Source organism: Panthera tigris, chromosome D4 (assembly GCF_018350195.1).
Source record: "Panthera tigris isolate Pti1 chromosome D4, P.tigris_Pti1_mat1.1, whole genome shotgun sequence".
NCBI lineage: Eukaryota > Metazoa > Chordata > Mammalia > Carnivora > Felidae > Panthera > Panthera tigris.
In genome coordinates, this window is record NC_056672.1 from 60,436,205 (window position 1) to 60,460,808 (window position 24,604).

Consider the following 24,604-nt stretch of genomic DNA (forward strand, 5'->3'; position numbering starts at 1 on the left):
AGAATCATCGAGGCTGCCAAACATCTAGGATGTCAGTTAGTCTTACAGCCCCTTGGTTCTTTGAGGTAGGAATCACCATCCATCTTACAGCCGGAGAAACCAAGGAAAGAGAAAGGTGATACAGTTGTGCAAGGTCAATACAGGAACTGTGAAGCTGGTCTTTTAAGTTCACGTCTGGTTCTCTTTCTTCAACCGGCTCTGAACTTCCAGTTCCAGGTGAGATGAGGCAATGATCCAAACCTGAAGGCTTGCTCCTTCTTCTGAGACCCAGTAGCAGAGGGGGCAAGGTTTCCAGTCTCTCACACATAGAAAGTTTCTGTTCTGGGGGCACACCTTACCCAGCAGAGTAGGAAGGGGAGAGAGTCCTCAGCATCTCTCTCCTGGCACGCAGTATTTTGCGAGTTTAGGGTGTGCACATTGAACCACAAGTCACTTCAACATTAAGCTGAGGCCACTACAAGGCCACTTTAGGGACCTGGGAAAACCAGGCTCAACCCTGTCTCTAGGACTGTGAGAACAAGGGCATCATTTCTTCTAGGTGTCTGTTTTCCTCACCTCTGAAAATGATGGACAAAGGATTTCAAAGGTTCCTTGCGACCACACAATTCTGCTTTTCTCCCCAAGAATTTCCTCCAATTGAGGAAAATGATGAAAAAGTTTGTTCACTTCATGCGGGTATGCATTTCATTTGATCTGATTTATTCAGATAATTGCCTTTGCGTCTCACTTCTCTGCAGATGTAAGCCCAGATGAAAAATGTAAACATACCTCCCAACTTCAGGATCTTTATTAAATTCCGAGCCACTGATGGATTCTTGCCTAAATGCAATTCATTCTTTCCCTGGTTTGGGGTCTCTGACTTTAACTTTCCTGCAGAGATTCGGCACTTTTCAGGTGGAGAGTACATCTAAGAGCGGCCCTCCTTGCTAAATCCTAGGTGAGAAACTGGGGCCAGAAGCAAGGGGGGCAGAATAGGATGGAGGCTTGCTCTTTTCTCTGCTTGGTTTAATCTCTTTCCATGGGTTTGCTGACTGTTTCTGTAATTAAATGAGGGAAGTATTTGTCATCTCGGGTCCCTTTCAGCCGAGATGAATGGAATGCAACTTTCTCAGGAAGCTTCTGACAAAACCCTGTTTGTGGCCAGTGCCAGGATGTATACAAAGGCACTGGGCTGGGTGCGTTGGGAACTGCGGCCTGCTTTAGGTCTGTGCCAGGTCGCCGCTGCACCCCAAGCCCTGGCGAAAGACTGGACACAAAGTGCCTCTCCACAGATGCCCGTGAGATTAATGTGATGCGGAGCGGTTGCAAAGCATTTCCCAAGTTAACGAGGGGAAAGGAATGCCTGGCATCGGGGTGGGTTCGTGAAGCCCCAGTCCCCCAGAAGGCTTGCTGGGGTGTCGTGCGGAGACCTGCCCTAAGGTTGGAGGCCTCTTTAGGCAGACATCCCGGGCCGGAACCACTTGGGGAACAATCATCTCTCCTTTTGTTGATGAGTGCTAGTTTCTAATCACTCAGAGGTGCACAGCAGCCTGGCTCTCACCACTCACTTCCATGCCATATTCTTGGCGGGGAGGGGCTCAAAACAATTCGTGAGGGAGGTAGAGGAGGCATCATTGTCTTCATTCTTCATGGAGCAACTGAGGCTCAGGGAGGTACAGTGACACGCCTGAGACCACATAAGGGGCAAAGCTGGGATTCCAGCTCAGGTATTTTGACTCCTTGAAGTTGTATGATGAGCACCTGCTGTGGGGCAAACATCACACTCAGGGCTCAGCATTCACTGTCTCATTTAATGGGCAAAATAATACTATGAGGGAGACACTATTGTGATCTGCATTTTTCAGATGAGGAGACTGAGGCTCAGAGAGGTTAAGTCGCTGGCACTTGGTCACCCAGCAAGCAACAGGCAGAGCAGGGAGACTGATGAGTCTTTGCTCATTCCGCAGACTGCTATGCTTCTATAATTAACAATTTCCAAAACACATTTACTTCTTTAGTTTAATTTTCATCTTCACAAAACCCCACCATATTGGTAGAGTAGACAGTATTACTCTCGTTTTATAAATAAGGAAACCGGACCTCAGAGAGGTTGAGTGAGTGGCTTGAATTCACACGTTAGCAAGTGGCAAGGCTAAGGCTTGAACTTGGGACTTTCCTTTTTGGCAGCTCTCTCTTCCAATATTCAAGGCTGCTTCCTAGGGAGGCACCCGGTACAAGGGGAGAAAACAACTAGGGCAATTTAAAAGAAAGGAGAAGAAACAATAAGATTTGCTTAAAAGAAACAACAATAATACCGAATCACTGGCTTATAATGCTTTTGATTTCCCTAAGGTGGCCCAATTCAATTATGTGAAACAGAACTCATACATATATTTGGCTTTTTATTTAACAGAAAATTCTTCATATTTTTCTTTTTAAACTTTTATCATGAAATATAAACTACATATAACTGTATAAGTGTATGAAATATACATGTTCGGCTTAAGGAGTAATAACAAAACCAATATCCAACTGCCCATCACCCAGTTTAAGAAATAGCTTTTATTTATTTGTAAATATTAAATTACAAAGTAATTTACTTTTTCGCTTTTGTTATGGGGTCCAGTAATTTTTACTCCTTCATTCCCCACCTCAGCATTTCTAGCATTATTTGATGCAAAGAAGATAGGAAAACAAATATTACTTCCTCAAATCCTTCTTTCTTTCTTTTTTTTTTTTAACGTTTATTTATTTTTGAGACAGAGAGAGACAGAGCATGAACGGGGGAGGGGCAGAAAGAGAGGGAGACACAGAATCTGAAACAGGCTCCAGGCTCTGAGCTGTCAGCCCAGAGCCTGATGCGGGGCTCGAACTCACTGATCCTGAGATCATGACCTGAGCTGAAGTCGGATGCTTAACCGACTGAGCCACCCAGGCGCCCCACTTTCTTTCTTTTTTAAGTCAGACGTGGGAGTAAAACAGAGAAAAGGCAAAACCAAGCCAGTGCTGAGAAAGTAGTATGGTCCATAAGGGTAGGAATTCAGGGTTTCAGTTTCGATGGGTCGGGTCCAAGCTCCAGGTCTGCTACTCACTGTTCAATTTTGGGAGCACTCCTTCACCTTGTGGGATCTGTCTCCTTCTCTGTAATCCAGGGTGACATACCCCATCCCACTCCCGTCTCAGGATCAGAGTAGTATAGGCACCCAGTGAATGATGGCTAATGTCAGGTCACAACTTCCAGACTTAGACATTACGAGGGTTACATGCTGTGTCTTATCCTTATGAAAGGCCTTTTAACTTACAAAGCTTCTCCCTCAGTGATACCTCATCCCCGAGGAAGGCAGCAGGGAGAGGGGTATACCCATTTGACAGATGAGATGCCTCGGTGAATGAATGGGTTCACTCGCCATGATGTGGCTGCTACCAGACAGAGACATAATTCTAAATCAGGCCTTCTAAATCCTAATCTAGTGAATGTAAAATGGCTTGTTAATTTAAAAAAATAATAATGATTATATTGCTTGTCTAATTGTGTACAATTAGAATGTATGTCTTTAATTTTCTCTTAAACTTCTGGTAAAATGTTCCATTTTCCCTTTGCAGCTGTACAGGTGACAAATGTAGGAAATTAGCAAATTACATTAGAATCCTCTTCGGCTTCCTCAGCTCCTTTGCACTTTGCTTTCAGTTGATGTCTTTATGGGTAAGAAGTGCTCTCGTGTGATCACAGCTGTGAAGCCAACTGCCTTTTAATTACCACACTGCAAAAATCATGTCTCCTCATGTCAATTTAGCACCTCTAATTAGTCGATAGGTTGACATCATATCTATAGGGGGAGAAAGGTGTGCTGGGGCCCACCTCAATGCTTGCAGTGAAAGAGCATGCAGTATTTCTGTCTGCTGGATCCTCCCATCTCTTCAGGGCCAGCTCCTAATCATCTGTCCAGGCCTACTCATAGCCACCTCCTCCAGGGAGCCTTCCCTGTTATCCCTCAGTTCTCCCAGCACTGGTTTTTCCTCTTGCTGTGGGAAGGCTGGATCTCAGGGACATCAGGCCTCCAAAAGAAGGGGTCATCTTTGGTTCAGTTCTCCCTTGTAAGCCAATGCCTCCTCCCATAACCAAGGAAGGGAGTGGCAGAATTCTGGACTCCAGACCTCTGAGATTCGCTTCATGGTCAGTCCGGGGAAAATTAATTAAATCGAATCAAGATAAAATATTCAAAGGTGCTTTCCAAGAATGTGGAGTCTTCCTCGAAAGGGTAGAGGAAGTCATTCTGGACCAGCGGGGCTGGAGCTGGGACACAGGAAATGAGCACAGACACACGGCCATGGGACATAAAGACCCAGCTTCTCCATATACCAGCTGCAAGTCTACCAGCAACGTTAGGTCTCAGTTTTCTTACCTGTGAAATGGAGAGACTAAGTCCTGTCCTGACTAACTCTCCAAAGGCTCATAAAAAATAAATGAGAACTTGGATGTGAAAATGTTTTATAGGAAATAAATCCCTGTGCTGATGGAAGGCAAGGGTTACAAAACCTACCTGGTCTGGTCACCCTTCACCTTTTCTACTGTTTCAGCCTCCTTTCTCTCCCTCTCACACCAGCCCTCTACTTCCCAAATCATATCAGGCCTCTCTCACTCCCCTATGAAAAAGCTTTCCCACATACACACACAGATGCTCCCAGGCTAGGCCAGCTGGACCTCCTCCACCCTACCCCCATCAGACCTTATCACACTATATTGTAAGTACATCCTTAGTTCCCCAATGCTACTGTAAGATAATAGTCACTCAAGTTGTTGGATAAGAAGCATTCAAATATTTGCTGAATAAATGAATGTATGAATGAAGGCAAAGGGAGCAAGCTTCGTGTGTGGGGTCCCAGAGAGAAAATGAGGATCAATAGATGACTGTTTCGGGGAGGCTGATATGGATCAATATTTAAGAAGAAACATTTAATAATGAGATATTCAAGAATGAATCGAAATCTTGCAAAGTACTGAGTTCTCCATCGCTGGAGGTATTCAAGGAGATGCTCAAGAATCACATATCTATCAAGGTCATGGAGGTGATTCCCAAACCAGCAGGGGGATTGCACGAGTCAGTGTTGCGGCCTATGTATACTGCTGGTGGGAGACCCAACAATTTTGGTTGAGCCCCAGATTAATATTTTATATCTCACTAAGTATGTTTTCTCTTTTTTACTTTTACACCAACTTCTTAGAAAGTGATACTGATTTTCCCATTCATGGTCTGTAAATAAAAAGACGAGTGTATTTAAGGGAAAATACGAAATAAGTTAACAATCCAAGTGGTATACCCAAGGGTCTATGAGATCGGGGAAACACTGGATTGTAGGTTCATTAAGGAGTCCTACAAAAATATATAGTCCTCAGAAATTAAAATCTCCTCCTCAAATCTCCACACCACTTTCCATTACATTAAGTCATAATATGAATTTAAACAATACAGAATGAGTTAGACTCTTATTTGGGCACTGGAGAATATGCACTACCAGAAGTACCACAGGGAGGGTAGATAGATGTCTCGACTGAAAGAAATTAATTACATTTAAAAGAGAGAATTAACTGTACAAGTAGAAATGGCCTAAGTAAGAGGGCTGCCATATTTAGCAATACTGGGGACACACCTGTACTAAAGCTTATTCTTTTTTTGTCTGAAATTTAAATTTAACTGGGCACCTGTATTCTTTCTGGTAATCCTACGTAACCATCCAAGCCAGAGACGGTAAATAGGCGGGACCCTATGTGACATCATGAGCTGGCTGACAGTGGCTGCAAAAGAAGTGGGTCAAGTCAGTGAAGAGTGTGCAGTGATCAATTAGTCATGCCTGCAGTTAGCACAGGACCGGGAAGTAATGGCACCAACGATATTCATTTATCTGCCATCCTGAACTTGTCTAACTCCTCATTTTACACACCGAGGACCAGAGAAGACAAGGGACTTGCCCCGCTCACAGCCCGAGCCCATGGCTGGGCTGGGCTAAACTCATTTGCCGCTCCATGCTGCCTGCTCAGAATCAAAACAGAATGCCACCAACGCCATGATTATGTAATTTCAGACTATCCTCAGCAAACATGACCACCCACATCATCGGCCAGAACGCACACAGCCAGTCAAAGCCTCCACCTGATCCGATTTATCATCATGACTGCATTTGAATGCTCTAGAAGAACACAAAAGATGTGAAACAAAATCCATTTACACCGAGACAGCTCTGTTGAAGGTGATGTCACTATGACAGAAAGCGCTCAGGGGTCTGAACCGCTGTGCTCTTTATGGACTATCTCTTGGTAGTAGAATTTTACATTTGGCTCCTGGTAGAATATGCAAACAAGTGTGCTTTATAACAAAGCAGATATTTCACGTGCTGTTTACTGAAGTAGGTGGAACTGAACTAAATTTGGGCTTTTTTCTCCACCTTTCCATTGGTCCCCTCCTCTTTCTGGGCCTGGGGTTCCTCGCTGTTAAAATAAGGAGATGACGCTGGCTGGCTTTTTATTTCAGCTCCACCATTTCACGAGCTTGCAGTTCTGTGTTTAATTGACAAACCAAGGAGGGATTCTTTCTTTAGGCGACAGAATGAAAACTGCAGCACTCCAAGACTTCGTCAGAGGGGTTTCAAACCAGCCTCTCTCAAGGCAGTTATTCAGTCTAATCGTCTTAAGTCTCCATTTGGATATTAGCCTTTTACTTTCTGCTCCTTCTTAATCAAGTTCATTCATTCGTTTTCTCATTCATTCAGCAAATACTTATTTTCTAGAAAAATTACAGATGCATTCTCTTGGCCCACAAATCCCACTTCTAGAAATTCATTCCCCAATTGTAGCTGTAAAAAATCAGGAATGTCTTTATATACTGATGAAACAGTGAGCTCTGGGAAAATTAAGGGGAAAAAAGTAAGGTGCAGAATAGCATATCTAGTACGCTCCCTTTGGCGTAAGAAAGAGGAAGAGGAGGGTCGCCTGGGTGACTCAGTTGGCTGAGCATCTGACTTTGGCTCAGGTCACGATTTCCCAGTTCGTGAGTTCAAGCCCCGCGTCGGGCTCTGTGTCGACAGCTCAGAGCCTGGAGCCTGCTTTGGATTCTGTGTCCCACTCTCTCTCTGCCCTTCCCCTGCTTGACTCTGTCTCTGTCTTTGTCTCTCTCTCTCTCTCTCTCTCAAAAATAAATAATAAACATTAAAAAAATGTTTTAAAGAGGAAGAGGAATGAAAACACACACTTACGTATATTTGGAATGAGAAACACTAAATAAAAAACTAATAAAAATGGCTATCTACAGGAATGGCAGGGACCAGAACAGAGGGAAGCTGTATTGGGTCCAGAAATTCTCTATTTGTTGCATATTATTTTTAATTTATTTAATGTTTATTTATTTTTGAGAGAGAGAGAGAGAGGCAGATTGTGAGTAGGGAAGGGGCAGAGACAGACGGAGACACAGAACTTGAAGTGGGCTCCAGGCTCTGAGCTGTCGGCACAGAGCCCAACACGGGGCTCAAACTCATGGATCTCGAGATCATGACCTGAGCCGAAGTCGGATGCTTAACCAACTGAGCCACCCAGGCGCCCCTTGCATATTTTTGACTATACAATCATCTAAAAGTTATATATGTTTTAAAAAGAAATCAACAAAAAGAAAAAAAATAAATCCCTAAGGCCTGAAAACAAAGGTACTTAAGAGTATAAGAGTTGCTAATACAATCACACAAGGAAAAATCTGTAAAGAAACTTCTAGATGCATCTTCACTGTCCAACTAGGAGAAATATAATCTCCCCCCCAAGGTACCCCCACACACATTCACAACTTTTCATTATTAAAATATTCAGACCTACAAAAAGGTTGAAAGAACATACAGTGAACCCCATATACCCTTCACCATTTGGCATTTTCCACATCTGCTTTCCTCTCTATATACACATACACATGCATATGTACATACACACACACACATATACACACGTACACACACACACACACACACACACACGTTTTTGGTTTTGATGCGTCTGAAATCAACTTATAAGCACTTTGACACTTGACTCCTATCAGTCCAGAATGCACCACCTGAGAACATTCCCCAGTAGCATTACTGGGTCATTATTGCACTTCCGAGAATAAAGGGCAATTCAGTACCATCCCATGGTCAGTCCACACTGATTCTTCAATTTCCCCCAAATGCCCTTTACGTTGCTAAAAATCAGGATCCAATCAGCATTCGTGCCTCTCATTTGGCTGCGATATTTGTATCATCTCTCTTCATCTGAGAACACTCCCCTGCCCTTCTGTTGTTGTTCTTATTGTTTTCCACAACATTAAATTTTCTGAAGAATCCAGGCCAGGTGACTTGTAAAATGTCCTATATTTGTGTGATTATCTCCTTGTAGCCATATTAAAGTTTAAACACTTTTTTTTTAACGTTTATTTATTTATCTTGAGAGAGAGAAAGTGTGTGAAAGCAAGTGGTGAAGGGGCAGAGAGAGATGGAGAGAGAGAGAATCCCAAGCAGGCCCTATGCTGTCAGTGCAGAGCCTGATGCGGGGCTGTAACCCATGAACTGTGAGATCATGACCTGAACTGAAATCAAGAGTCAGATGCTTCCGATTTCTGCTCAGGTCATGATCTCGTGGTTCATGAGTTCGAGCCCTGCATCGAGCTCTGTGCTGACAGCTCAGAGCGTGGAGCCTGCTTCAGATTCTGTGTCTCCCCCCTCTCTGTTCCTCCCCTGCTCGTGCTCTGTCTCTCTCTCTCTCTCTCTCTCTCTCAAAAATAAATAAACATTAAAAAAAATAAAAATAAAAAAGGCAGACACTTAGCCGACTGAGCCACCCAGATGCCCCTTAAATGCTTTTGATTAAAACATCTTAAGAATTATATTTTCTAGTTCAGTCCACTGGAAAAAACCTAGAAGCAGTGAAGCCCAGTAGCAATGAGCAGAGCTAGCATCCAGATCATGGTTCCTAAATATGATTCCCCAGCAGGAAGAATCAGGAATGCTTAGAGAAAGGGCTGATTCCAAATCTAAAGCAGGTAAATATTAAGTGTCCAAACTAATGGAGGAGGAGGCAGGAAGGGAGAGAAGGAGGAGGGGGGGCAGAGGGGAGGGAGGGGAAGAAAGCCTCAAAAAAGGGAATACTCTTCTGCAGAGGAGAATGCCAGCATTAGTGTAGAAGTGGGGGGGGGGTGGGAGTTGAATCAGGAAAGGACCATTCTGCAGCCCCAATATAACAGTGGCTCCCCAAGGACCATCATCAGGTAAGATTGTGGGCCTCCAAGACTTGCCCCACATCTTACCTAATAATTACTAAGGGGAGAAGATATCTTTACGATAAATCTAGCAGATGCTATCTTAACCAAGTGATCAAATTTAGTGTCATCAAGAATAGTCCAGAGGTGGACCTCTTGACTCAAAGCACTGGGAAGAACATGTTTGGATTCTTGCCAAAATTGTTTAACCTGAATCAAGCTGCGAAGAAACGATCAAACAAATCCAGATTTGGGATTTGGGGAACATTTTATAAAACAACTAGCTTGGGCCTTTTAGGAAGGTCAACATCCTGAAAGCAACAACAACAACAACAATAAAAATAAGTAGGAGATTAGAAGTAGCAAATTCAAGGGGGCTAAGTACATGACAGGGTTTACACAGCATGCTATCCCCAAATAAATGGCAATAAGGACATTCTGGGGATAATTGGGGAAATTTGAACATGGGCCACATATAGGTAATATCATATTGCTATTAATTTTTAGGTGTGATAATTATACTATGATGATGTAAGAGAATACAATTGTTCTTAGGAGAAGAAGAGCCTCGTACTGACATATTTAGTGGTGAAGTGTCATTATGTCTGCAAACTATTGTCAAGGCCTTCAACAAAAAAATGGGTGTAGGGGTGAGATGGACAGGGGAAGGAGGGGGAGAGGAAGACCAACATGGCAACACACAAACAACTCGTGTACCTACGCAAAGGATATATGACGTTCATTGTGCTTTCTCTTAATTTTTGCAGGCTTTGAAAATTTTCCAAAAAAACTGGACGAAAATGTGGAGGAAAGGTAGAAACACAAGTAGAGCCGCCAAAACACTGACTGCATTAAAAAATAATGTCTGCAACTGATTGGAATACAGTCCATTTAATATATATTTTAAAGATCCATGAATTCATAATGCTACTTGCACAAAAAGGAGAGACTGAGAAAGAGAGAACCCCCAAACCAAACAAAAACAAAAGATTCCTGGAGGTTCTCCTAGCTTCCAGGCCATATGCTGGGTTCTGGGGTTCCAACTAGTGACAAGGGAGGTATGGCCCCACCCCTCCCCACCCACACTGCCCCCCGATGACTGAGGGGACTGACAACCACCAGGCAAGCTCCACACTGAACAGGAAACTGAACCTTGCACGACAGTGCAGTGTGGGGAGAGGCAGTTGTTACGGATGTGTGTCTACTGGAGGCAGGGATCTGGGTGGAAAGCCTCCTCAGAGAAGAGAAGAGAAGTCTCAACCTGAGAACTGAGGAAAGATCCCTTCTTGCTCGTGGGGGCTGCTGGGGTGGGCCAGAGCTGCTTTGCTGCGCCGAGGGTCCACGTCCCCACTATTCCAGCAACAGGCCTGGAGTCTCAGAAGACACCCAGGATGAGAGGGGGGGTCATTCCCACAAAGCCACCATGCCATCTCACAAGTAACGAGGACAGTGCTAGATCACAGCTTGTGTGGGAATCTGGGGCCAATCTGAGAAAACCATGCTTCTGTCCGCATCTGGGCATAACATCTAAATAATTGTCTAACCCAGGATCCTTTGTCTCAGGTTGAGTGCTTCCCACTTTATAAGGCTTCAGCTCTGTATCATGGAAATAATAAATTATTTAATTTCCTTGGTACACAGAACCAAAGCAAAAGTCTTCTGTATAATTCAACGCTAATGTAGGCTAGGCTCTATTAAAAAACAAAACAAAACAAAACAAAACCAACGCATTCATTATAAAACCACCCAGAATAGAGCTCCTAAGTACTATCTGCTTGAAATACTTAGGATAGTTACTGATTTTCACCAACAACCAGTCATCTCCTTTTTGAGTTCAAAGGAACCATTTATTTTTTTACACAACAAGTGAGGAACAGGTTTAAAAGTGGTGTGTGTGTGTAGGGGCACCTGAGTGGCTCAGTCAGTTAAGAGTCGGACTTCGGCTCAGGTCACGATCTCACAGTTCGTGGGTTCAAGCCCTGAGTCGGGCTCTGTGCTGACAGCTCAGAGCCTGGAGCCTGCTTCGGATTCTGTGTCTCCCTCTCTCTCTCTCGTCTCTCACTCTCTCAAGAATAAACAAACATTAAAAAAAAAAAAAAAAAACAGTCGTGTGTGTGTATGTTTGTGTGTGTGCACAAGCACACGTGCTGAGCGATTTACAGGGAGAACACAGGCCAGCACTGAGGGGCTCAAGCCAGCCTGGGTGGTCATCTGCAGACAGGCAGGAAGCTCATCACCGGGGAAGGCTGGGAGGGATCCCAGGGGCCTGGAGGGAGCCTCTGGACACCCCACTCCCACACCCTGAGGCCTCAGCAGGAAGAGGGGAAAGTCTCTTTGACCTTAGCATCTTGTTTTCGTCATTCTGAAAACAGCCTAACTAGGAAGCTTCCTCCCCTGCTCTTCCTTCCCCACAGTGTTGCCCGAGGGTTAAATGCGATTCACTGACAGGCATTATATCTCGTGGTTGCCAGCATAGACGCTGGAGCCACTTAGTCCGGGCAATTTCTTGGCAAAACACTCAACCTTTCTGTGCCTCAGTTTCCTCACCTGTGAGATGAGGAGAATAATAGCGTCATAGGGTTGGTGGGTTGGTGTGTGGAGTAAATGCACTAATCTATGCGCAGGGTTAGAACCGTGCCTGGCCCATAGCAAAGGCCAGAGAATGTAGGCCAGGAGTATTATAAATTGGTTTGTAATAGGTCATCTGGGTGTGCCCATTCTTGATTTAGGACTACCTACTCCGTGCCAGGTCTTGTGTGAGGCCCTTGAGGTGCAGCCATGACTCAGACAGGCAAGGACTGTCTTGGGGGAGTTCACAGTGGGTAACACTGAGACCTCATCAGAGAATTGTAAGCTACTGAAGAAAGGGCAAAGATGAAATGAATGAAGAAAACACAAAGCTGGGGAGCAGGGTTGGGGGAGACTAGGGAGGCTTCCTGGAGGGGGTAACGCTTAAACTAAATCTCAGGAAATACACAGGGCTCAGCCAGGGGAGGAGAGAACCAGAAAGGCACCTAACAGTGGGAACAGCATGGGCAAAGGCCTCAGAGCTGCAGAGAGCTGGCTCTATCCCCAAGCAGGAGGGGAATGGGTGACAGGGGGACCTACCAGCAACGCTGGCCCTGCACCTTGGCCTCTGCTCATGGTGTGGCCTGACACAGGCTGCTTGACCTCTCTGGGCCTACCTCCTTCACCTGTAGAATGGGTTCTCTACCTGGAACACTCTGGTGGAGAATGCATGTCTGAGTGGCTTAGGAATGGAGGGAGAACCAGGCCCAACCCAGGAACCACTACAAGAGGGAGTCACATGCAGGAAACAAGAGGGAAGACAACAGATTTAAGGCACATGGTGATAGCTTTGAGCTACAGGATTACAGGGAATAATGACATGACTTAATCATCTGGCCCCACCCTTTCTCTTTGCAGCAGGAGGCCCAGAGAACACAGTGGATGCATAGAGGCCACACAGCTAGTCCCAGAGAGCTGACCCCATGTCCCAGGGCCCTACCTCTTCCTGGAAGGTAGACCAGAAGGCCACCTTAGTCTTGGGAAGGAAGAAGAATACAAGGCACAGTGCCTGGAACTCTGAGGGTCTTATCTAATCTCACAACCAGCCCAGGGCCTGCCACCCCACTGCATGTCAGAGATGAGGCACTGAGACTGGGAGAGGCTAAGTGACCTGCCCAGAGTCACAACTAGTAAGTGCCAGGGCCTGGATGTGAGCCCCAGCCCATGTGACTCCAAGCCCAAGAAATGTACCAGGTATTGTCATTATTACAAGTTGACTGAGCACATTAGCCCCTCTGGGCCTCTGTTTCCTCATCTGTACAAATGGGCACAAGACCACCTTATCAAACAGGATAAACACAGAGCAGTCAGGGCCGGGCCTGACACCAACCCCGTGCTCTTGTCCTAGAGCACCTGCCCAGCAGCTGCACAGCGTCCCAGGGCCCACGCAAGTGTCACTACAGTCCTTGGAGGAAAGCAGAACGGTTATGGATGAGCGTGTTCAGACTCCACTGAGGGCAAGTGGTTTGTGTAAGGCCGCCCAGCTGGGAGACGGCAGGGCCAGGATGGGAAGCCAGGTATCATGCGAACCCGGTGTCTTTCCCACTGCTCCTTACTGGGAGCCACAGGTCCCCCGTGTGTGCTCCTGGCCACTAGGGGGTCAAGGGCCTTGCGAGCTGAAAGGACTCCCAGGCTGGCGTGTCAGACCGAGGCTCAAGCAAGAGTCCTTGTGGTCCATGATGCTGAGATGCAGGGAAGTCCAAAGGTGGTGACACCTGACATTCTGCAAGTAGGTTTGGGGGCTGAATACGTATTTCCCTTAAGTCCCTTCCAGGGTCTGAACACCTACCCTTGAAACCCTTCCCCCTCAGCTCACACATCTGCCTTCAGAGACCCCAGGCATCTTAAATCAGCAAGAATCATCTAGGATCTTGTTAAAATTCAGACTCAAGGTCAGTAGGTGTGGGGTGGGGCCTGGGGCTCTGCATTTCTAACAGGTGCTGCTGCTGCTCTGTGGCTTTAGAGAATCTCTAGACCAGTGTTTCCCCAGGTTCCCTGATGATATGAACTATCCAAGGCGATTGTTAAAAATCAGCTTCCCAGGCTTCCTCCCTAGGATATGATCAGTGGACCTGGGGATCTAATTCTTAATTAGTACACCAGTACCCTGCCCCCACCCCACCCCGCCTGACGAGTTCTACCAGTGGGTACATGTGGGAAACTGCACAATCTAGCCCCTCATTTGGTGGCTGAATCCCCTCTGAGCACACCCACTAGGAGCCTCTACCTGAGGGTGGCTCATCACCTCATCTCACTCACTGCTATGCATCAGAATCACCGGAAGCGCTAATCAAGCGCCCAGAGGCCCAGGCTTCTAGAAGTAGGACGGAGCCTGGGCAGGGTGACCAACACGTCCCCGTTTGCCTGAGACTCTCCTGTTTCCCATTTCCTGTCCACGTTTATCGTGTTTACCCTCACGACAGCCATCTTAGGTTGCTATTATACCATTTCACACATTTGTCCTCCTGGAGGGAACTACGTCTCTCATTCCCTCTCCGGGCCTTTCCGGTCTCAACTTGTAATTCCAGACTCAACTCACTGTAATCTGCTGTTGTGCTGTGACCAGCAGCATCAGCTGTACCGTAAGGAGTGTGAGTGATTTATTTATTTAGAATGAATTATTTACACCCCGAGTATTTCCAGAAAGGGGTTGAGGCAGTGAAAGACGCATAAACAATGAGGCCATTGGGCTTACACACTGGGAGCTGATATTACTTTCGATACCATGGTCTTGCATTAAAAATGGGGGTTAGAACCTTGAATTGAATCTCGTACCAGATGGACAGGAAGGATATGGGTTGGGTCCTTGGCAGGAATAGACTAGGAACCTCCAGGCACTTGCTCGACAGGACCGTGCCCTTCTTTGCCTCTGCTTCTGTGAAAACTCCACCTAAAAAGAGCATGTGCACCTCTTACAGCTGCTTTGGGTTTATTTCGCCTTCCCTGCAAGTTCTCTGTTTTCACTTCACTGTTCTGAATCACCTTCATGGTCTGTGATAGCTCATTTCATCCAAGCGACTTTGAATCTGGACAAATGGAGACATAAATCTTCAAGGAATTCCCAGCCCAGGGCCTGGCCAGCGTCTCAGATGGCAGAAGCACCAGGAACGGTAATATCAACCTTAGTCTGTAGAGGGCCTACAATCTGCAGAGTGCATCCACCCTGCTCCATTAACCCTGTCCTGTCTGATGCTCTCAACAGCCCCAGAAGAAGGGCAGACTTAGCCCATTCTGCAGATGAGTCCAGTGAGGCTCCAAGAGGTTGCTGATTTGCCCACACCAGTTCCGTCAAAGAGAGACACGGGGGGACGACTACCCAGAGCGTCTGGGTTCTAGACCTCTAGAACCTCACCAAACTGCCTCTCTGCCATGTCTGCCCATCCTGGGGTGGCAGTGCTGGGCAGTGGGATATGTGCTGGTCTGGGAGCGCCTGGGAGAGCACAGAGCAGGCACTGCACTGGTTGAGTTTAGGGCATGAATAAATACATAGAAGCATGAGTCAGTGAAGGAATAAATGCATGAGAACAGACCCCCTCTTTCCCTCCAGAGGATCGATGGGGTCCTGCCCAGATCCCTTTCGAGGGCTCGTTTTTCCTCCTACCCACTTGTATCCAAATTGAAAGCTACCAACGTTTCCTCACCACATGGAGGACATTCGGCCGGCTCTCAGAACCGGAATTTCCTGCACCGGGCATCCCGTGACACGGCCAGGAAGGCCCACCCATAGTGCGTGCCCTTAATATTGCTTCTCCCTCTCTCCCACCGCCTTTTTTTTTTTTTTTTTATGGATCCAGAAGGTGGAAGCATCTCATAGATTATTAATGTGCTAAATGGCCCCTCTGGAGACCAGTGCCAAGAAATGGCTCCAGCCTGGCCTGGATTCTTGGCCTCCGTCGTCTTTCTTAGACAGCAGCCACAGCAGCAGCTTCCAGCTGTGCTCAGTCACACCGCACCTCCCGAATGGTCCTCATCGGGTTCAGTGTCTGGCCACCCAGCCATGTGTGGATATGGCCGCCGTGATGTGGGCTGAGAGGGGGACAGACTTGCAGCTGGGTGGATTTTGACTCACAGCGGCTGAGAAGTGGGCATTGTGTGCAACGTGTCTCGCTGAAGAACCCCCATCCTGCCCCTGACACTTTGGTTTCAGGGTGTTTGGTGCCAGAGTAAACCACCTTTGTTGTTGATATAAAACGGGGTGATTTTTAAACTCTGCTAGCTGTAATTAGAGATCTGCTTCTGGTGGAGGAGTCCTCATCACTGCAATGATGGCTACTGTTTGTAGTCTATAGAAGTGCTTTCACTTAAAAGGGAAAGCTTTCCGTGATTGCCACAAATGGCATACAAGGCTAGTTTGCTATTCCCATTTTACGTAAAAGCAAGGCTGAGAGAGAGAAATGAGACCATATTTTAGTGTATTCTGCAGAGCACTGGAGGGTGAGCCGTGGGACTCACGGCTTTGCTGTTACTGTGAGAACTTGGCCAGGTCCTCCCCACTTTGGGCCTCTGTTTCCCCATCTGCAGAATGGGGAGACTGGACCCGATGCTTGCCAGACCCTCCCTGCTCTCGCTTTCTATGAATCTACCTCAAATTCCACAACCCACAGCTAAGTTAAAAACAAACAAACCAACCCTTTGACTTCTCAGGCAACCCACCCCTTTAATAAGAATCGCTTGAGAAAATCAAGTCCGATGACAAAATTTCTGTTCCTGGGATGCAAATGGCATTGACCGACAGTTTAGAGCCATGCTGGAATTCAGTAAATAGCAAAGGGCTCGACTGGGGTGGGGCTCACTGATTTGGTTTTTTAAATGTCAAAACCAAGCATGATTTAGATTTTGCAGAAATCAAGTCCTAAGCGTTCCGGGCTGTCGTTGCCAATCCTGCAACAATCGCAGACTCAACATTGCCCGTCTGCATGACCTGCCCCCTCCGCTCCCTGGCAGGACCTTCTCTGTGGATTCAGCCCCATCACACGAGCTGAGAACTTCCTGCCCGGGGAGGTCCTGAGGGGAGTCCCGCGGCGCAGGATGGCTGCGAGGGGAGGCTGGGAAGGTGCCAGGAGAAACGCATCTACAATTTAATATCTGCTGCGCTGCCTTTTAAAGGACAGGCTCTGCGGGATACGGTTCTTGACGAAACCGTGTTTGCGTTTTCCTGCGAGCAGCCCTTTATCCCTTCAGGAATCTGGCTTTATTTTCATCAGCGAGACTATTTCTGTCTGCATGCTGAGGCAGAGCTATCACCTAGCTCCCAAGAAGGAAGGAGTTTTGTCCCGCTCTCTGAGGATGTCAGCCCCCTCTGGCTGCGTCTCTTGTACCTTTCCGGGGCCCTGCCTCCATCTCTGATTTCATCGACCCTGCCCCCATCCTCCGCTCCTCTCCAAAGTCTTCCGCCTTATCCCCAAGCCCCATGCTTTCAGAAGGACTGCCTCGGTTGGGGGCAGGTCAGCAGAACTCCTCAAGAAAAGTGCAAGGCAGGGTCAAAAGCAAGCCCCCTTCACACGGCTGAGGACAGGATTCTGAGGGGGTGTGAAAACCATGTCAAAGGAATATACGAGTTAAAAAAAAAAAACAACACCTGGGTCCAGGACAGGAGATGTGGGCTGAGGCCAAGCTGGAGGCCATTTTTTGGCCTCCCTTTGCTTTTCTTTCCCAAGGGGTTGCAGGTTGAGAAGCACTCTGGGTCCCTTCGGGTCTGGCAGGCTCTGATGATCTGCCCCCTTCCTTAGGGACAAGATTGAGGCCTAGAAGGCAGCCATCCAGCCTTCTGTTGGCAAATACTCCCCGGTCCCACTCAGCACGTGAGCCAGGTCAGCACCAAGCCCAGGGTGCAAGACTGAATGAGACTAGACCCTGACCTCAGGCAGCTCCAGGCCAGGCCAGACACAGGCACAGGGCAGGACACACAATGGCTGGGGTGTGTGGGTAAGACGGCACAGGACAAGGAACAGGGGTCTTCACAGGGAAAGGGCAGCACACTGTACCAGAAAGAATGAGTACAGTCCTGCCGGGTGGAGAGGCCCCTGTCTGAGGTGGGGGGGGGGGGGGGGGGGGGCGGGGTATGAAGGAGCAGGAGGTGGGCAGGGGACTCCATCCTGGGGGCCCTGCTGTCTCCTCCGCGCCCTCTCCCCAACAGGGGCAGCATAAACTGAGCTCTGCACACTGGGAGCACTCCACAGAGTCCTTGGCGTCCCAGTCCTAGAGCCCCAGCGTCTGGGAGATGAGCCTGAGAGATGTCCTGGCCTAGCAGGACCCCAGGAACTTACTGCATCTAAGTCACCTGAGCTGCGGGTACCGAAATGGCAGCGAGGGTGAGGAGTGGGTCTCTAGCCCTTGAGGCATTTGATGAATACCTTAACCTGCACCTGCTGAGTGCAGCCTGGGGAATTTGTATGAACACAAGCACATCCCCAGCCTCCATAAGTGACTCTTGTAATAGAGTTTGAGAGTCTTCAACCTGGTCTATTCTTCCTCTATATATTAGATCTCCCCAGAAGCAGGACTGGATGACACTGGAACATCCGGGGAACCTCGGGCAACAGGGAACCCCCTACTTCACAGCCAGGCAGCCTGCCCCGTGCTGGACGCCTCCAGCACCAAGGGCTTGCTTGCAGAGAGCGGGGGCTCTGCTCCCCGCTAACTTCAGCCATCTCTCCTGCGTCTCCCCACCTACGTCACAGACAGCCAGCAACATCTCTCAAAGAGCCATGTGGCTCTGGAGGCGAAGACTCCTGCGTGTCCTCCAGTCCGAACATGCCGTCTCCAACGGCCAGTCCCCGACCCTTCCCAGATGTCTCCCAGGCTATGCTCTGGTAGGTCCCTGGCGGTGTGAGGCCCCAGCTCCGAGCTCCCCAAGGGTGGGGTCTGACCAGGCCAGAGAGGGAAAAAGCCTACATGTCACAGCCTGGACTATAAGATCCTCGCATCTAGCTGGAGGAGCTGACGCTCCCGGTGGCTGAGTGACTCACATCATGACTTAAACAATATTAGTCTCTCGACGCAGCAACCATGAATCAAGAAGCCCGGCAAAAAAGCAGAAGTTAAATTTAACCGATTTTGGCACCAGGCTGAATTTTCACCCCTCTGTCGTGCGAATCCCTATTTTTGTAGCACCAGGAAACAGAAACAACTGATTACACATTCCAGGCTGTCTCTGTCCAGCGAGCATTGTTCCCCCAAAGGGCAGTCAGTGCTCCTTTTCAATTACACAAATTACATGCATTTTCCCATTTGTGAAAGTCTGTTTCGGAGCCCAGTTTTGAATAAGTTAAGGGATTCGCTGAACCCCTTGAGTGAATGTAGGCCCACTCCTCCAGCCCCTCCACCTCTCTGCAAGCAAGCTCAGCCTCTCAGAAGTGACGAGGGGGTTGGGAGGCTCCCAGAGTGTGGGTTCCCTGAAAATGGGGCAGAGGGGAGGTGGAAACCCCAACGCTACTCTTTATCAAGAGACTCGTCTTTGTTGCTTCAGTCCCCTTGGCTGGCTCCACAGGCTGGGAGAAGTCTCCTCTCCTGGGCTCATCCTGTGATTCTGCCTCCGAGGTCCCCAGAGCTCTCCAAACTGCCAGGCACCGTCCAGTCCCCAGCCCCCGGGCTAGCCCCCGTCAGGGTGCAGCTGGAGCCCCTGACCTGGCGCAGTATCTGACGGCAGAAACCCAGGGCAATGGTGGACCGTTCGTGTCTGCAACGATGCACAGTGATCCTGTTTAGGCGGAGACTGAGGACCTGCATTCCCTCCCACATCCTCCACCTCCCCCACAGTCAAGTCCACAGGGCGAGAAAACTGCTGCCGTGGGAGGCTTCAGACTCTGCAGCCTGTGCCCCGCATTTAGTTCAGGTCAGCACTCAGCGACGACCCAGCTGGTGCCCGGCCCTGCAGCAGGCCCTGGGAACCGGGAGATGAAGGAAATGGGGGCCCCTGCCCCCCCCAAGAAGCTCCTATTCTAGTAGGGAACACCTGGATATAGAATAAACCGTTTCCCACAAGATGTAATTCATTTAATGACAAAATACCGTGTGCAATAGAAGTGACGAAGAACATTGTTTCCCAATATTCTTGTCACTATGACTCTGCGAGGAAGCCTCGTACATGTTTTCCTAATCCTGTACCACTCATGAAATGTTAATACCACAATATACTATACACCTATTTATGTCTATATATATATCTGTGCTTTATACATAGAATGAGTAAGATACTTTGTCCCCTCCGCATAAGAACCACTTTGCACCAGCCTGGGGGAGACAGCCTTCATAGAGAAGCCTTTATTTAGGAAGGAGCAATTCATTTACTTTTGGGGCTAGGGATGGGAGCCACAGAAGGCAAGGAACCAAGGAGGGCATCATAGAGGAAGAGGTACTTATCCAGGGTTTTGAAGGATGAGCAGGAGCTCTTCAAAACACAGAAGGGACTCAGCATTAAGCCTCCTTTTCTGGGCAACTTGAGCTCCCGCCTTCTTCAGAGAATTACTCCTTCCTGCAGCAGTCAGCTTCCAAGATGGACCCCGGTGACCTTTGCCTCCCGCTACAGCTTGCCTAGTCCTCTCCCTCACTAAATAAGAGCTAATTTGTGTGAGCAGTGGAATAGGCATAAATGACAGTGTGTACCTTCCGAAGCGAGGTCCTGAAAGACTTTGCCAACCTCTGCCTTGGTCTCTAGATGAGTCGCTTTGGGGGAAGCCAGCTGTCATGCCATGGAGGCACTCTAGATCTCTATGGAGAGACCTGCATGGAGAGACACCAACTTGCCAGCCATGTGAGGGAGCCAGTTTGGGAGCTGATCCTCCAGCCCCAGTCAAGCCTTCAGATGATGCTAGACCCCAGTCTCCAAATCTTCCAGGCAGACCCCAAACATCATGACGCAGACACAAGCCATTCTCTGGGTCTGAATTACTGACCCAACAGAAATAATGAAATAATAATTATTGTTGTTTTAAGCCACTGAATTTGGAGGCGATTTGTTATGCAGAAATAACTAGTACAATCTCCATTTCATAACCCAGTCTCCTGTCCTGTCAACTTCTCTAAGCTGGAGGCCTGTCGTGCTCATGCGGGGGCCAGGGAGCTCTGGCTGGCAAGCTAGAAGTTCCCAATGTCCTGCTTGCTTCTACAGCTCCTCAGAGAATTCTGAGGGCAAATGGATCCAAGTGAGGTGGTGAAAAGGCCCGGAAGCTCCCTGGATTCCTCTCTGGATGGGGCTTCTCCAGAGAGCTTGGCCTGCCATGTTTGAACAAAGTGTCCGTCTGCAGGTTCTTCCATCCCTCCGTCTCTGCCTTCCTCCCTCCATGCTTCTGTTCATTCAACAGACATATAATGAGGTCTGTGAAGTGTTAAGCACCAGGAAAAACAGGAGTAACTCAGGCCCAGTTTCTCTCCTTAAGGAACTCAAAGCCCAGCTAAACATGCCCTCACTTCTGCCAAGCCCTCAGAGAGGGACAGGCAGAGGTGCAGGAGGGGGTGGGCCATGTATGTGCTCAGCTAGAAGTAAACACAGGGAAGTGAGAAAAAGAATTTCTAGAGGGGAGACTTTAGAGAGTGCAGTAAGGAAAGGCTTCTTGGAAGAGGCAGCATTCAAGCCGGATGTCTAAGAATGGGCCGTTTCAGGGGGTGGGAACAGTGTTGCAAGAAAGACCCAGGATGCTGAGAAGCTGGGGTAGTCAACTTGGGGAGCAGCAGGAGGTAGGGCAGGGGTAAGGATAAAACAAGAAACACTTAGTGCTAAGGATGTGCCAGCCACAGTTCTGATCACAATGTGATCATTTACCCCACAGAGCAGTCCTATGAGACCGGCCTTCTCCCTCCCCTGCTTTTCTATACGAGGAGCTGAGGCTCAGAGAGGCAGTGCCTGGCCCTGCCGAGTACGGAGTACAGCGTGCTCCTCAATCTGCAGGAAAGGAAGCTGAAGCAAGAGAAGGTGACCCACCCAAGGTCTCACTGTTTGCAGGCACCACAGGGCCTGAAGCCAGGTGAGTGGTGCTGGGTCCCAGGCACGTGGTTGGGTTTGCACCATAGCATGCCAAGCTGCTTCTCTGACCTCATCTCCTGCTGCATCCACCCACATTCAACGTGGCCGGCTCAGGCCACAGCGAATGACTCAGTGCTCCCCAGGCCCACACACTCCCCCACCTCTTGCTTCTGAGTGCCCCGTTTCCTCTGCCGGCAATGCTCTCCTTCACGGCTCCAGCTGTCCAGCGTCCTCTCTTCCTTCACGGCCAGCTCCACATCCCTCTTCTGGGAAGCCTTTCTTGCCCCTGGGCTGAGTGGGTAGCCTTCCTTGGGACCTCGCTCCTTCCTCATCATACCTCAGCCTCAGACAGCTCCTGCCTCCCTTTGGGCCGTGAGGTCAGGGCTCTACCCCCAGCATCCCATGCAAGCAGGGCCAGACTCACTGAGCTCCTCAGTCAGCAGGAGTGCGGTGAAACCAGATCCTGCTGTGGTCAGGCTCCACTGGCTTTCTCATTCCCATCCTGGCTCCCCACTCACCATGCTCCTGCCCCACTGCCCCTTCTCTGTTCCCTGAACATGACAAGTTCTTTCTCAGCACAGGCCACCTGCATTTCCTATTCCATCCACCCAACCAGCTCCTTCTCACCCTTCAGGTCTCAGCCCAAAGGTCACCTCCGTCAAGAGGCCCTCCCTAACTGCCTTGGGGCCGTCACCACTAGTCCCATCACCCTGCTTATTTCTATCCTGGCTGTTTCCTACTGTAGTCTTTGCTTAAGGGCCAGACTGCCTGAGTGTAAATCCTGACTCTGTTACCTATGAGCTGACAGTCCCTGAGCAAGTTACTAGACCTCTGTGTGCCCAGGTTTTCTTCTTTATAAAATGAGGATAATAGTGACTATGGCACAGAGAACTTTTAAGGATTGAATTAACGCAAACAAGTGCTCAGAAGAGTGTCTGGTATGTTGTAAGCCTGGTATACATATTACACAAGTGTTAGCTCTTATTATTATTACTTGTTTACCTGCTTACTGCCTACCTGCCTCCCTCCTAGAATGTAAGCTCTGAAAGGGAAGGTGCCCTACCTGTCCTGTTAGCACTATATCCCCCAGTGTCTACCAAAATTCCAGGCACATAGTAAGTTGCCTGTTATATTTGTTGGATGGATGGTAGGGTGGATGATGGAAGAATGGATGGATGGATGGATGGATGGAAGGAAGGGTGGATGGAAGGAAGGAAGGAAGGAAGGGTGAATGGATGGAAAGAAGGAAGGAAGGAAGGAAGGAAGGAAGGAAGGAAGAAAGGAAGGAAGAAAGGAAGGAAGGATGATGGATGGATAATGGATGGATGGAAAGAAGGATGGATGGATGGATGATGGATGGAAGGGTGGATGGAAGGAAGGATGATGGATGGATGGATGGATGGATGGATGGATGATGAATGGATGGGTGAATGGATGGATGGATGGATGAAACAAAGAAGTAAACCACATGCGTGGGCCCCCACTCATTCTCATTGGTCACATCTTTCCATGCTCTTCTCTTTCCTAGTCCAAAGAACAGCTGGCACTGGTGAGTTTGTCTATATCAGACCTTACACTCACTGGCTGGATGGTGTATAACATTTGCCAGTGTAAAGAGTGAATACTGGTCAGGAGCCCCAGGAAAGGCTTATGTGAGGGAAAGGGCAGTCTTGGTGGACAAGAGAATTTCAGTGGGGGAGGGAGGCTTGGCAGCAAGGAGATAAAAGTCCATCTGATCAGGGAACAGTGAGAGCAGGGCTCAGAGGTCTGAAGGTGCAAGATGTCTCTGGGGAAAGGTGGGTTGTCGGGAGGGGCTGAGGCATGGGGTGAGCGGCAGGGACAAGAGATGACGCTAGGCGGGCAATTGGCTGGATGTCGATGGCACTGACAGTCAGGCTAGGGAGTCACTAAAAGATTCCAAACACACAGTGGAGTTGGGGCCACCCCACAGAGACCCACTGCATCGGCCGTGCCAGAAAGGCCAGAGGGTTGGGCCAGGAGTGGGGGTAGCAGGAAGCTGTGTGATCATCCAGGAAAGAGTTGGGGAGGCATGAACGGGGCAACTTAGAAACCATGTTGCACAAGGAACCATTCCTGCAAAAGACTGATGCCGAAGACAGTCCCCTAACCAAAAGTGACCCAAACCTTACCTGCACCAGATTCCAGCCTTGGAGAGATTCTGCAATGATGGATGTAACGGACGGACAGACTCCTCCAAACACCATCAAGTGATTCGGCCCGTATTTTATTGCATCGTAGAAGGCTTTCAACCCTTTCGCATTATCACACTGGGGAGCAACAGACAGAAAGAGAAGCCTGAATTAGAAACAGCTTTCCCCAGGGACAGGGGCCCGACAGCAGATTCACACAAACAAATTTCCTCACGGGAAACCTTCTAGGTTTCAGCTCCCCCATCGGGCGGCCTCTCCTTCAGCCAGCCCCGAACCCACGCTGTAAGCTCGGTGGGTGTGATGATGGCCCCCCCACATCCAGGCTCTCCTCCGCCCAAGCACCCCCCTGATCCAACTCCAGGACCTCTGGCTCCTCCATTATCTCCATGCAGAACGCACGGAGGAAAGAGCCCCCAGATGCCTCACTCTGGAGTCTCCCTCTTCCTGGGTCATTTATATTTTAAAAGAAGACAAATCCACACCCATTATCAAAAAAGCACAAAACAGTAAGTGTCGGTGAGGATGTGGAGAAGTTGCAACCATGGCTCATTGCTTGTGGGAACGCACAATGGTGTATCTGCGAGAGAAAACAGTACTGCAGTTCCCCCAAAAGTGAAGCAGGATTACTATATGATCCAGCATTCCACTTCTGGGGAGAC

At 48.5% G+C, this 24,604-nt stretch overlaps 1 protein-coding gene across 1 annotated transcript in view; it reads right to left on the minus strand.

Moving 5' to 3' along the window:
- GABBR2 (gamma-aminobutyric acid type B receptor subunit 2) overlaps window positions 1–24,324 on the minus strand; it is a 236,672-nt gene extending 212,348 nt beyond the window's left edge. The window contains exons 1-2 of the mRNA XM_042963492.1: window positions 24,262–24,324; window positions 23,925–24,062 (exon numbers count right to left, since the gene is read on the minus strand). Coding sequence (XP_042819426.1) covers window positions 23,925–24,062; window positions 24,262–24,324 — 201 coding nt within the window. The remainder of the gene's footprint in view (window positions 1–23,924; window positions 24,063–24,261) is intronic.
- Between the last annotated feature and the right edge of the window lie 280 nt (window positions 24,325–24,604).